General features: G+C 34.6%; 1 protein-coding gene across 3 annotated transcripts in view; it reads right to left on the minus strand.

Moving 5' to 3' along the window:
- Positions 1-14,590, minus strand: part of LOC129810016 (rho GTPase-activating protein 7) — a 115,820-nt gene that overhangs the window by 73,371 nt on the left and 27,859 nt on the right. For all 3 annotated transcript variants that reach the window (XM_055860239.1, XM_055860240.1, XM_055860238.1), the window contains exon 3: positions 8,271-8,488. In XM_055860239.1, coding sequence (XP_055716214.1) covers positions 8,271-8,488 — 218 coding nt within the window. The remainder of the gene's footprint in view (positions 1-8,270; positions 8,489-14,590) is intronic.

Genomic DNA, 14,590 nt, shown 5'->3' on the forward strand with positions numbered 1-14,590 from the left:
AGTATTCTGTACTTCAACCAGAGCTTAATAATAATAAAAAAAAAAGAACAGAACACACATTGATACGAAAATTCGCTTCAGAATTTAAATTGTTAAATGAATTATTTATGAGTTTATGCGGAGCATTTGTTGCTAATATCAACATGAAGGGAATGACATTCAGTAACCTGTTGATTCAACTGCAAAAATCGAACAAAAATTGATGGACTGTGGAAGTCAATATTGCTTAAATATTGCAATCTCTGGTAAGTATCTTTCAAATTGTCCAACAATTGACAATGCAAAAAGAACTTGAATCTTTGATTGGGAAAAACTCGATCTTTTCATAAATTACATTCAAGTATCAATTTTCTTTGTTAAATTCCATGCAACAATGGTGAAAGAGGAAGTCAATTCATCTTTAATGAATGAACTTGAATTGAGTTCGATATAGGGCTTGAATTTTAATATCAATTTTTCCTTTGTCTCAATATCCATCCACAAGTCAAACAACTTCATAAAATTTCACTGACGTGCACATTATTAATATACCTACATCACTAGCATCCAATATTTATTCAGTTAACCTTTTTTTTTTGGATGCAAGGTACAACGATAAAACATACTCCATCGAAACATTGCAGCCTCTTTTGGTTTAACAGACAAGATAAAATCTACAAAAGTGCACAATTCATAACTCTGGAGGAAATTTATTTAATGATCCGGTTATTGCTGAATTAGGGTAGATTCACATTGACCGTCAAATTTTCAAGGTCATCATCAAAGATCCTATCTCTAATCTGAAACTTACATAATTTGATTCTAATTTTAAAGTTTAGTTCAGAACCTAAACTAAACTACACGATTTTAATATGTATAGGAGAAGGTTTTAAAGCTTCGTATGACGGAAGTCTCGTATCACTCGATATCTTTCTAATATTCCTTAATGCATTTGACCCATGGTCTTTTTCAAAATATTTGAAGCAAGTATTAAAATATAAATTGTCATAGATAAAATTCATAAAGGAAAATAAGAAAAAATCGAGAGATACGAGACTTTCGTTAACCAGTTCAAGTAAGGGCCTAGACAGACCTGAGGATTAGCCGAGAGACGGCTTAGCGTAATTATACTAGAAATAATGGTTAAACTACATTTCAATCATTTTCCACTAAGTCGTCTCTCGGCTTAAGCCGTAAGTGTGTCTAGGGCATAAGGCTTCTGAAAACCACGAAAGCTCTATTAAAGTTTATCAAGACTATTCTGAACTTAAATAGTGGTGGTTATGATAAGTTAAGAAAGGGAGCAAGGAAGGAACCTCCACTCGTATTTAGGGCTTTCATCGGAACTAAATCCGTGCTTCTGGATAGTACCCGGGAACTGACTGATAGACTGATCCTTCCACCACGAGGCTTAAATTGAGTGTCGAAAGAACACGCGAATACCCTACCTCATGCGGAACGGGATTTGATGTCGGTAAGTCCGCTTGCCATTGACGTGGCCCGTTTTTGGGCAAGACAAACTTAATTTTGGGTCTCGACACGATTAATAGTAAGTTAAAAAGTCTTTGGGTTCTAATAAATTTTTTAGACAGATGATTAGTTTAGCTTGGCAACCTTGTTCTGTCTTTTTCACTGGCCTAGCTCCGATAAAATGTAAAACATATGGTAAGCCTTAAATACAAACACTCAACTAGATTGGAATCAACGTTAAGACAGCGGTAGACGCATAGTGGACGGGAAAAATCAAAAAGGAGATGACAATAAATTCATTCCAGTATTCTGGTCCAGAGACCATAGCAAAAAGAAAAATGTTCCTTTGTAAACCTATTCCCAATGGATTGTGTACGTTTACGAAAATCCTGACTGTTGTTTGTAAACGTCACTATTCAAATACTTCCTGGGCTGCTTCTAAGCCGTTCCGGTGGCATAGCTTTCTGGGTCTCTGTCACTGTACGAGTAAGTTGGAGAGGCGAGAGAGTCAGTCCGGTCTGGAACATCAAAGAAGAAGGAAGTTTGGACTTGGCCCTCTTGGAAGAGTCTGTCTGCGTGTTAGAACGTGTGGCAGTTAGTTGTCTTAAGAGAGACCATTCCCTCTCAATCCTTCCAATTTTAGAATCTGACCGGTAGTTTACACTATAAAACAGGACTATAATCCTTACAGTCATATTCTCTTATACTTGCCTAAAATGTCGATCTTCCTAGCCATATTTAAGAAACTGATCAGTACCAGACAGTAAGTGTTGGCAAGCAAATACGCATCAATAAGCTTCGGTGAGCCAGTGATCTAGTTCGCAAGGTTGAAAGTGACCCAGCTTGGAAAGTTTTTATGGAATATACCTCGTTTAAACGATACTGACCTGGTCTTCAAAAAAGCAGACGGAATGGAGCTGGTAGCTGGCTCACTAAAGGTGCGAACGCGAACTGAAATGGACAGTGAGGTAATAGGCTCGAATAGTTTGGTTACATGTTCTGAACTAGGTGAAGATCAGCATCTGATCGTGCTGCTCAATAGGTAAGTTAATAGGGGAAGAATTTTTGGAATAAATTCGGTCTGATGGGATGTAACTAGTAGTGGACAGAAATCTTAGACACTTCTTGATTTTTTTTACAGAAAAAAGTAGGTAAATAGGGGACAGTATACACCTGAGCATTACCTAGAGCATTACCTAATCAAAATAGAAATATAGATTAAAACTACATTTCCATCAGTTTCTCATTAAGCAGTTTGGAGACTTAACCCGTAAATCTATTTAGGACCTAAAGAACCTAAAGAAATAAAGTCCATTATAAATAAAACGATTCTGTTTCGGAAATTCTTCTACGCTTTTGATAGATTAGTTTCGTTCACATGTGTAGAATTGTTTAGGGTGTTTATGATAATGAAAACGATCATTATCCGGGTGTCGGACCTCAAGCTGTCTTTGGACTAGAGGTTTAGCCAAGTTACCGAAGGCCTGGAAACCCTCAATACCAACCAATTTTATTGATTTTTCAGAATGTAATAGGTTCATTTGCCTTTGGTAAATCAATCCTAAGTCAAAATTTTCCAAAAAATCTTTACTCATAATTTATTAAAGAAGTTAAACCATAGGGCTAAGTCTTAGATCTGAAACCCGTATAAGGTTTAGCTATATGGCCTATCTTCTTTAGTTTCTATTATACAAGATTTTAAGGACTATTTTTACTTAGGATTTGATACCTTAACGAACTGGGTTAAACCTCTAGTCTTAAACTATAGTATAATAATAATTATGAGGAGAACGATAAAGCTTTCAACTATAGAGGAAAGTATTTAACAGTCAATATGTTTCTCCCCTTATATGTATATGACTCAAAAATTCTGAATTCTTTCATTCATTCCAAATTGTTAATTTGATATATGTTACTGATAATGTTTTTTTTTTGTAAGAGTCAGCTTAAAACGAATAATAGTGACTTTCAAAATACTTTATCGTTTTTAGTCGTCAAAATCAAACATACAGAAACATAGTCAGTAACTACCAAAGAGAATTCCACAGCTTCCGCAAAAATTCCACGAGTCTCGTTCTTTTGCAAGAATCGTGACTGAAATGTGTCTGAAAAAATGCGTGATTCTCCTCGATATGCAAATTACAAGCGACGTCACAAGATATTCTGCGTCTTATTAATAAACTCATCTATTGAAATGACTTTCTTGAGATGTTTCCTCCCCGGTCGACAGCGATTTATATACTCTGCAGAAGTAGTATCATGATATCCACCAAGACAGGATACATTGTAACAAATGACCACTCTCAATCATTTCTCAAAAGTGTCGGTTGTGATGCACTATAGCCGAAAAAAATCCAACAACTGAACTCTCATCTTATTTCCTATGAATGCTTCTTCATACAAGTCATCAGTGGGACTCAATGCATCATAAAGTGCAGTAATTGAAAAATATATAATGTGCAAAATACGCAATTTGTTGCTTGCCTTTTGTAAATTGAGTCATTTGAGCCATTTGTGTGTCTTGTTAGTTGTTTGCAAAAATCAAGTTATGATGTGATACTATCTGAGTGAACATTTAACTACCACTCCCTTCATTTATTCAGCATCTCAAGTATAGGAGAGAGGAAAAAATTCCAGACACAGCGCATATCCAATCAAATCAAGGGGGAGTTATTTCATTAAAATTTATGAGGCTTTAATCGAAAATTTGAAAAAAAAAGTTTAAAATTGTAGTAAATTCATTATTTTAAAATAATTTTGGTCATCAGCAAGGGGGCAAACAGCTCTGCCATTCATGGTTCACTTTCGGTGCCAATCAGCGCGATAATGGAGACCGATCGGCGCGATCTTCCGATCTACTACTCACAGTTCACTCGCTGACTATACACTTATACGGGCTTCAGACCTAAGGCTTAGACATATGGCTTAACTTCTCTAATATCTTATCAGTTAAGATTTTTTGGAAAATTTTGACTTAGGATTGGATTATTAAGGGCAAATGACCTATTACATTTTGAAAAATCAATAAAATCGGTTGCTGTTTAAGGTTTTGAAACCTTCGGAAACTGGGCTAAATTTCTAGTCTAAAGACGGTTTTACAAGGAGTTCCGGCTTAAGTGAAAACGGATTGAAAGAGTTTGATATGAATTGTCTACTATAGGGCGCTCATTTATAAAATAATTTTTGAAATGCCCTACATTTCTCATAAATCGTTGGCGCTGAAAACAGACTGAAAACTTGGTGCCGAAAATGTTTTGCATACATCACAGCGTTTCTGTAAATTATTCCAAAGACCTATCCTGTCTGTATGCAATTTGTATGTGTCACTGGAGTGAATTCGCCAGGCTTTTTCGATCTCGAGAATTTCTTTGAAAACAGAACTCCCTGTATTATCCCTGTGAATCAGAGACTGTGAATTGAGACTTAAGTGATACGAAAGCTCAAAGTAACAGCACTACGGGCTATAGGCCTTAGTTTTATCCATATAAGGTAGCTGGACCAAATTTCGGCTAGCTTGCAGACTATAAATTAATTAAAAAAGTTAAAAAAATATAAAATAGCATAAGAATACAAATAGCTAAACAACTTTATTACTTTAGTTAACCCTCAGTAACCGTCAAATTGTTGTTGCGGAAGATCTGAAGGAGATAGCAGCTTTCTGTGGAAATTGAAGGAGTAATGTGTTGTAAAATAGTGGTTTTCTAAAAAGATTTCTTAACTAATAGACTTTCACTGATCGGTAAGAAAGGTCGAATAAACCAGGTCCAAGATATTCAATTGGAACAAGTTTTCAAGGAGGAGACAAAGAGATGCTACTTTGGAAAACAGTATCTCTGCCAGTAATGGTGCTATCTCAATGCAAAATTAACATGTTCCTTTTAGCACTTTATTATCCTCAAGTACTTCTGCATTATCGTCTTTTCTTTATGTTGGTTCCTGCCTCGATTGTTTTCTTCATCAGAAAACAATCGGGACAGGAACCAATACAAGAAAAGTCGATTATGTAGAAGGACTTGAGAACAGTAAGGTGCTAAAAAAATATTCATTCTTCATTGGCATAGCACGATAAGTGAAACTTCAAAGAGGAATAGATGGTAGCGCAAAAATGAAATAGTAAGGTCAAAGGGTATAATAATGATAATAAACAAGCTCGGTTTGCATCAATTGCACTTAAGGCATATTTGTTAATCGTCCGAATTATAGTTTTAGACGTAAATTGCGCTTAATCCAATTATCTATACTAGTTAGGGACTCGACAAAACCTCAAATATGTTGAATTGAGTCGTTTTTCATACGAATTTCATATTGCCATAATTTAGATTCTCTTCGTTTTAAATTCAAATATTGAATTATTTTTAATTAATTTATTTATTTTATATACTGCTTTTGAGCTAGATCTTTTGAAAGCAAAAATTTTGACAGATACAGGTATTCAAGGAATTCTACGTTTCCGTGATAGATTCCATCGCCATCTTAGTGTTCGTAACCAGCCTCCAGAGTAAAAAGGTGCAAAATTCTTTCTCAGGTTGTATGAGCCATCTGCATTATTTTAAGCTTCTGCAGCATTTTAAGATCGATTTCAGATAATATGTAGAGTAGACCATTCTGAATGACGCTTATAATGTAAATTTATTCGAAATTCGAGAAGTATTAAAGCGTGAATCCCTTTATAATCATTAAGCAATTTCTCACATGCTTTTTCAGAAGTATGAAGATTTAGTTAGAATTTTCAAAATCCAGATTGACTTTTCGAACACCAACGACATTTTGTGCACGTAGAGCGCGAATTAGTTTAGCCAAGATGCAAACTGTTATAGATGAAGTACCTTTTATTTGTTCGAACTCGAAGAGAGAGCAGTTTTATAATCCACTTTTTTCAACTTGTGACACGGTTTGAAGCCAAACAGTAAGAGATATCGACTTCCGGGCTTCGACGACCTACCCCATAAATCAACGTTATCTTGGACAGTATTTTTCTTTCTCCCATACCCCCTTCTTTCCCTCCAAAACCATTGGTTTATTTCGAAAACGGTTCCTACGTTTTCTTTCATTTTCGAATATGTTTTGGAGGCAGTCAAGGCGAATATGTCGTCCTTGGACACCTATGTTCGAAAACCATTTCGATAACGAATTTTCGAAGATCAAACTTTAACCACTTTGGAGGGCCTACTTTTCAACCGATTTGCTTAAATTTGGATTTTTTGAAAGATCTTGAAATTTCCAAACCGACTGCATCGGACTTAATCGGTCATGAATCGGTAATCCTCGTAAATTTTTACCTTTCTCGGATTTACTTTTTTATTTGTCGTATGTTTGTTGTTACTCGTGCTAAAATATTGTACCACCTAGGATGAAAGGAACACTTATTGACACTTTAAGAATTTATCATATACCATACATATTAACACTTTCAGTACCGATTTAGGATATGAAATATGAACATCTCTTTTTATAAGAAAAAGTAAATTACAGAAAAAAGACCATTACTTGCATTTTACCAGATACATTAAGTGAATTTCATCATTTTGACAAAAGTGTCAATAGGGGTTCCCTGTCGAAAAGGTGTTCCTTCTACCCTATTTTTCTTAAGTAATTTCTTATTTCGGAATGTTTTTTTATTTATCAATCAATTTAATCGGTACTAGAGTGGTATGCACCCAAAAAGCAGAGGAAAAGATAATATATTGATAGCTCTTTCTCGTGAATTCGAGCATTTCGAAAAGCTGGGACGCTTTGCCATGTCTCTTTTTCATACTCTTTTCATCGAATTTTCGTTAAACAGATCTTTCGAAGATAGAAAAAAATATAAAAGCCCCTTAATTGAAATATGTTAGCAGAGAGTCATTATGAACATATTGCTGGATGATTCAACACATTAGGCGTAGGAGACTGATCACTGTGCTTGAAGAGATTTTTTTTCTCCTCAGGTCTGGAAGAGGCTGCCGTGTAGCCTCATCGATCAGAATCGACTTCTCACGTGTACCTCCTTTTGATGATGGAACATAAACATATCAATATTGAGCATGCATAATAAACGAAATGAGCGAGTCATAAATCCACGCCAAACTTGAAATAGTCTGACGTCAAGTACTTTGGATATGTATACACCAGCACACCTAACGTGATCTCTACAATAGCAATCAGTATACGAAGATCACAAGAATGGGCTCAATTTAGTAAGTGAAATGATGATGAAATTGTTATGTTCATTTTATCAAGAAATTTATCATGTGTACGACATGCCCCGGAGAGAAGGAGCATTTCAATTACTTTATGTTATGACTACTTATAGAAGATCTTTAGTCATTCGTTGATTTATATTTTACGTACTCGTCTCTCCTTGCAGCTGTCTTTTATTATCTCAAATCTTTCTCTCTTTTCTCTTGGGGGCTTAAGTATGTAAATTACCACAAGCTAAGTCTTGACTCCTACATCTGATAACATTTTACAGTATTAGCACCAGAGGAAAATATATTCAATCAAAGACTTTATAGCACCTTTATGAATATTTTTCGGCCAAAAGATTTACGATGTATTTGCGGCCTGGGAAAGTGTAAAAAATTGAAAAATTTCTTCACCAATGGCAGAAAAAATCACATGAAATCGATAATATCATGAGTGATCTATTAGCGCAATATTGCGCACCAAAAGATCGTTTTTCGAAAACAAATATTTGATCACCCGAGAGCCTCAAAAGAACCCAACTATCGAGTACATCATTTTTTTTTAGGATAAACTAGGTCATAGTATATCAAAGACGTGATGATGGTAATATCCGTCTAAAAACAAGTCATAAAATTCGTAATTTGGCAATTACTCACTTTAACACGTTCCAGATACATTTCCAGTTCAGCATAGGGATCTTCATCCTCTTGACTCGACCTCTCGATGTCTAAACTATTTTCCAATTCATGGAACGTCTCTTGGCCATCTCTATCACAATTTACAGGAATGTCCGCAATTTTTGTTAATCGTTGTGCATTTTCCATTGACCTCTCGCCCTTTTTGTCATCCTCTAATCTCCTATCACTGTGATGCTCTGCAAGAAATCCATGAGAAATGTCGACATTTAGTTGTATGAAAATGCATTAAAATGCATCGAATGGAGGTTTAATTTTCATTTCAGCACCAACACATCAGCAATAAATCAGAAAAATCACTTTTCGTGTCAGTTCACAATGGGAAACGAGGAAGTGCATAACAATTAGTGGTAAATAGCCATGTTGGATTGTTTCCCATGATTGTCATGGTAATTTAAAAAAAAAGAAAAAAAGAAACAAAATAAAACAAACGACTATAAATGTGCATCTTCTTTGAACAAAGTTCATAAACTACGCTTGAAGAACTAGCGGTAATTGTTGAGCAATTAATTAAATTTCAGTGTTTTTCCATTGAAGGCTCGTAAGGAATTTCTAATTGATGTAAATTTTGCAAATTTGCCTATGTCATTCTATCCGGTTCTGTGAGTGAAAGCTGCTATTTAGCAATATTTTTCCGATCCTATCCTTACTACTAATCCGCATGAGATAATAGAAATGTACAACACATAAAGCCCATTTTGAATAGATTTGATTAATGAAAAAGGAGCATCTTTCTCATACTCAAGTGCTTCTACATTATCGACTTTTTTATATTGGTTCCTGTCTTGACTGTTTTCTTCACTAGAAAACAGTCAAGACAAGAACTAACATAAGAAAGTGGATTATGTAGAAGCACTTACAGTAAAGCGCCCCTGTATTATTCCTCGTTTTGATTCCTATCACGACTGTTTAGTCATTTTAGAACAGAACAGGACTGGGGAAAATAGTCGAGACAAGAACCAATCGACTATTTCGAGAAAAATTTACTACCCAAAAGCACTTGAGATCAGTAAAGTGTTAATTTTTCATTGGAATAGCACCATAAGGCTTTCTGGCAAAGGATATTTCTAGACATGCATTATTATTTTTCCCTTATGCAAGGATGACAATGTCAATCCAAATCCCTGAGAAATTATATGCAGTATGGCTTCTTGTATGCAATCAACAATAGGGAATTCTGAAAGTCGTTGGGAAGAAACAATCACTCAGGGAAACACATCAACTATCTCCAGAACTTTCGGCCAGGAATCCAAGACTTCATCAGTGGTCAAGTCTTGCAATTTTTTCTCTGAGACTCGTTCACGGTTTTGGCCAGGATTATAACTGGGAATAAGAGGGAACGGAGGCACTATTTTTACACTGTTTATTTTTTAAAATATTTGTTGATTGTATGCAATTTGAACACTTTTAATGGCAAACAGTTTCTGGTGAAGAGGTAGAGGATTCGAAACTGAAATATTTGCATTACAGAACAGCCTTTTATATGACTTAATACATTGAATGTCAAATTTTGAAGGAACAATTAGAAGACAAAGGAGCATTTTCGTACAATTTAAGTAGAGATTTCGCAAGATAATTGTCCTGAATCAGAAGATTTTAATCAAAGTTATCTGTGGTAGTTAAAAATCTCAAGAATTATTACTAGTCATCATCGGAAAAATTCTATTCTAAATACTTTATTTTATTGTGCATAAAAATTCTTGGTTTAATTATCTATATTTTCGTATTAGAATTTTGAAATAAAAATTAAGAATATATTTAATAAAGAGATGGAGTAGTAATATAACTTACTCAAAGGAGTCATTTATACGAATTAAATTAAGAATAATAGGGCAAAGTGCCCATGCTTTACACGGTCCCAAAGCTTTATAATGACTAATTTTTTTCTATGCTTCTCAATAAATGTGATTCTGCAATATATAAAAAAAAAACAGGACACTTTCCCCTAGTTTTTAAAATTTGTGTGCGATTAATCATATTTATTAAAAAACAGGAAAAATTGTGTCATTATAAAGCTTGATACAGTGCAAAGCATGGGCAGCATGGGCACTTTCCCCTACTAATTTTATTGATATAAACGACCAGTTCAAAATACTTCGATGTTGGATCGAATTGGATTGGATTTGATCTATTCTAATTGTCTGAACAATCTTCAGAGAACAAGAAATAGAAATGGAAATTTGAGGAGGATTTTATGTTCAACTTAACCTCATTTTGTGCTTGAAAATCTTAGGTTAGTATTTTCAGATCGTAGTCTAATCCAACGATATGATACCTTAAAAACATTATACTTTAATTAAATACTTAATTCTTTTCATTATGTTACAAACAAGACTACAACGGCGATGGATGCATGAAAAGGGAAACTAAAAAAATAATAAAAATAGGATGGACAAGTGAAAAATATTTTATTAACTAGTCGCTTAGTAGTCAATGTTAAAAAATAAGATTAGAATTTTATAACAAAATTAAAAAATAAATAAAACAGAGATGACTCATTGTAATGCAGTTAAAATAAGACGGTATCTTCATCAAACAGCAGTACAGCTGTTTAAATGGGTTTGAAAGTGGCGTCAGAAATTGGAATTTCTGGAATTGGTTTTGTTTTTCTTATTTGTTTTATTAACCAACGTTTACGTAAGTCACCTTAGGCATCGGTTAATAAAAAAAAAAAAAACAGAAGAACAGAACAAAAACCGAATTCCAATCCAAATTACTGTCGCTATTAATATCCATGATGCGACAATCCAAACATATTATTTATACAGGTTTAAAGTATTCTTTACAAATAAATAAAGGGACAGATAATCCTAACCGGCTTATGTAGGTGAGATTCTTAACGTGAGCTAACTCGGAGTGCATGCAAATTCGATTTGATGCTGAAGTAGGGAGACGCCATTCAGTTATCTTGAATCAAATTCGTGAAATTATACAAATTTTGTATTTAAACCAAAATATCAAGGATTTGGATGAACTGGCACAAAAGTGATATATGGATGAAATGTAGACCAGAATGTTCTCTATAATTTTCCCATAGAACATGATCTCATCGATTACTCAGAAGCCAAGATAAGCGAGGTTTTTTGTTTCTTAACTCGTTTTTTCATCCAGAGTGCCCCAAGTAGTCATTTGTTGAACTTCAACTATATCAAAGAATTGTTGTATTTTGTGGGACTTTCCATTTAAAACCCTATTTTAAGTGTCTTGGTGGAGTAGAGGCAGTCAAATTGGCATCTGAGTGATTTCAAAGCGTTATTATGGGAAAAATCAATTTTTTCACACTTAAACGGCAAAATCGGAGTGATAGCGTAGTCTGAGCGGAAAATGATGTATGGACGAAATATAGAGACAAATGTGTTCTACAATTGTGTCGAAGTAATCATCAAAATCGGTTTAGCGACAGTCGAGATAATTGAGGTTATGTGATATTGAAATGGGTTTTTCGACTGTGGCGCCCCTGGTGTTGGTCACACGAAGTTCAAATATTCTAGAAAGTTGTAGCATTTGGTGAGATCTTTCGTTTAAGCCCTCACTCATCAAAATCGGTCACATAGAACCGGAGATATGATTTTTTGAATTTTGTGAACTTTGACCCCTCATATCTCCGGTTCTGTTTTAACCACAGCGCGCATACGCACCATTTTGGAAACGACCTAGACTGGACTACAACATACTAAAATTTCATTAACTTGCACAATGCCGTTTTTGAGAAAAGTGACTTTGAATTTCGATGAATTTTGACGCTATCACAGCGCCACCTGTGGTGACTTTTTGAACTTCCGTCTGAAAGTGCTCATCGAGACGAAACCAAAAAGGTAAAATTTAGGTCGCTATGTTAATTAGAACCGGAGATAGAGGCCGGTCAATGTTCGAACTTTGACCCCTTATAGCTCGGGTCAGGGGTTATGGATCGACTTAAGGTTTTTTTTGTTTGATAGGTATAATCAACGGCTACAACATACTAAATTTTCAGCCCGATGCACAATGGAATTTTTGAGTTATTTAACTTTTAAGATTTAAAAATTTTCTTTTTAAAAAAAGCGCCCCTAGCGGTGGTTTTATGAACTTGCGATGTTAGAAGGGGAAGTGGCATTTCACGAGAGCTTTCCAAAAAGCCCTCACCTTTTAAATTCTGACAATTAGAACCGGAGTTATGGCCATTTTAAGAAATTTTTTTTGGACCCTTATAGCTCGGGTCAGGGGGGTCGGGGGACCTTAAGTTTGGTATTGATGGAAAGCTCTAAGGCCCAGCTATAACATACTAAAATTTGAGTCCGCTGAATGCCATAGGGGCGGAGCTATTGAGAAAACAAAAAAAGGGGGGTCTTCAAAATGGCGGAAGGAGGGGTGGGGGGTGGGGGGTCTATGCACCAAGTTGCAATTTTCACCCGATATATAACCTTTGCCGAAAACCGCAAGTCGATATCTTTTTTAGTTTAGGAGCTATTAAGCTCCAAAGAGCGGCCGGCCGGCCGGCCGGCCGGGAACGTAACTTAGCCACATATATATTCGGAATCAGGAAGTGGCGAAACACATTTTGGCCAAATTTGAGGTCGATCGGACGACATGAAATTTTGTTAGGATTATAGTAGGTGAGATTTTGTTAAGAATCTCACCTAATAAATAAAAATCCTTGTAAAACAGAGAATAACTATTTGAAACAATTGAAAAGAAAAAAATGTAAAATAAACAAAAAAGTTGGCACGAGAATTCCTAGCGAGCACTAAAACCTAAAACGATCTCGTTTTAAGCTTAATTTTGCTTAAATTTAGCATTTTAAAAGCGCTATCATGTTTGAAAAATTGAATCAGAATTCTTTTATTCTACAAAGAAAGGTTGATTCTCCCAAGCCAGTCTCTGGGGGGAAATGGGGCACCTTTTAATTGAGGGGAGGGCAGCATTAAAATTGGGCTTCTTCTAATATTTTATAATTGGAATTGAACTTTGTCATAATGTACTTTTTTTTTCGAATTTGTCTGTGGACCTAAATTATATCATGATAGAGTCCAGTGTCCAGTTTCCAGTTAAAGATTTAAAAATAAGAGAAAAAGCCTAATTTTAAAGCTGCCCCAATTCAAGGAGCCCCCCACGTTCCGTATAGGGATGTAGGGCGGTTTCGCGGAGCTCAAGTTTTTTTTTATTAATATTTCATATTAATTGAGTCTTGTGTATCATAAATTTTGTTTCTAGCCTAAAACTTTCACGTTTTTTTTCTGGAATTGTACAAATTTTAAAAAAATTTCGGTAACAATTCGTTCAATTAATCGTTCGAAATCTCCATTGGGAATTTTTCAGACGATATTTTACGTTTTTCAACTAAGGCAAAATTATAGGCTTTTAGTGTGTCCAACTTTTAGCAAACTACGTTAAATCTAAAATATTTTGTCAATTTCGCAGATTTTTGTAAAGTAAATTTGTTTTATTTTATATTAATAATTCTATTTTCAAAAGCAACGTTACGATATTTTTTAAAGCATGTAAAATTTATTATAAAATCTCTAATAAGGTTATTTGGTTCAGAATTTAACCAAAACTAATCGGAAAATTAAAAGAGAAAACTATTAACCATAGGGTAAAAATTGGAATTTCGTATAAATCAATTTGGAAATTAGGACCCCTTGAAAACTTAATAAAACCATTATCTTTTTTAATCTTTCATCAAAACGGTGTTAATCCTGATTTTATGATTATTTGGAGAAAAGCAAGAGCATTGATTGTAAGAAGTAGGGTGAAAGGAATCCATATTGGCACTTTAAGAACTCGTTTCAAGATCCATTGACATAATATTTTTTTAACATTTAGGATTAAAGTTTGAACATCTATAGGAAAGGGCAGATTAATGAAAAACCTTATATGACTTGAATTTACTCGAATTTTATTAGATTAATTAAATAAATTTTAATATAATATTATTTGATGCAATTGCTAATAAGTGTTCCTCTCCGAGCAGGTGTTCCTTCGATCATATTTGATTTAATGTGGAAGAATACCCAGTGAGTCCTTGGAACCTGGGGTTCTTCAAGTATCATCCGGAAACTACAGAAAGGATGGCAGGAAGCATGCGAGTATAGTAAGGTGGGGTAACTGGATCGTTTTCTGAAGAGTGCTACTTAAACGCTTGTTATTGGACTGATGAAATTCTTTTTTACTTCTTCTAAATCCATAGAATTATTCACTGTTTCATTCAGAAACATAATATAAAAAAAATTATCAAAAATATTAAAGAAAATTTATAAAATAATGATAATACTGAAATAAGTCAGCATGCACTAACTGTGTCG

Source organism: Phlebotomus papatasi, chromosome 1, assembly GCF_024763615.1.
Source record: "Phlebotomus papatasi isolate M1 chromosome 1, Ppap_2.1, whole genome shotgun sequence".
In the NCBI taxonomy this organism is placed as follows: Eukaryota; Metazoa; Arthropoda; class Insecta; order Diptera; family Psychodidae; genus Phlebotomus; species Phlebotomus papatasi.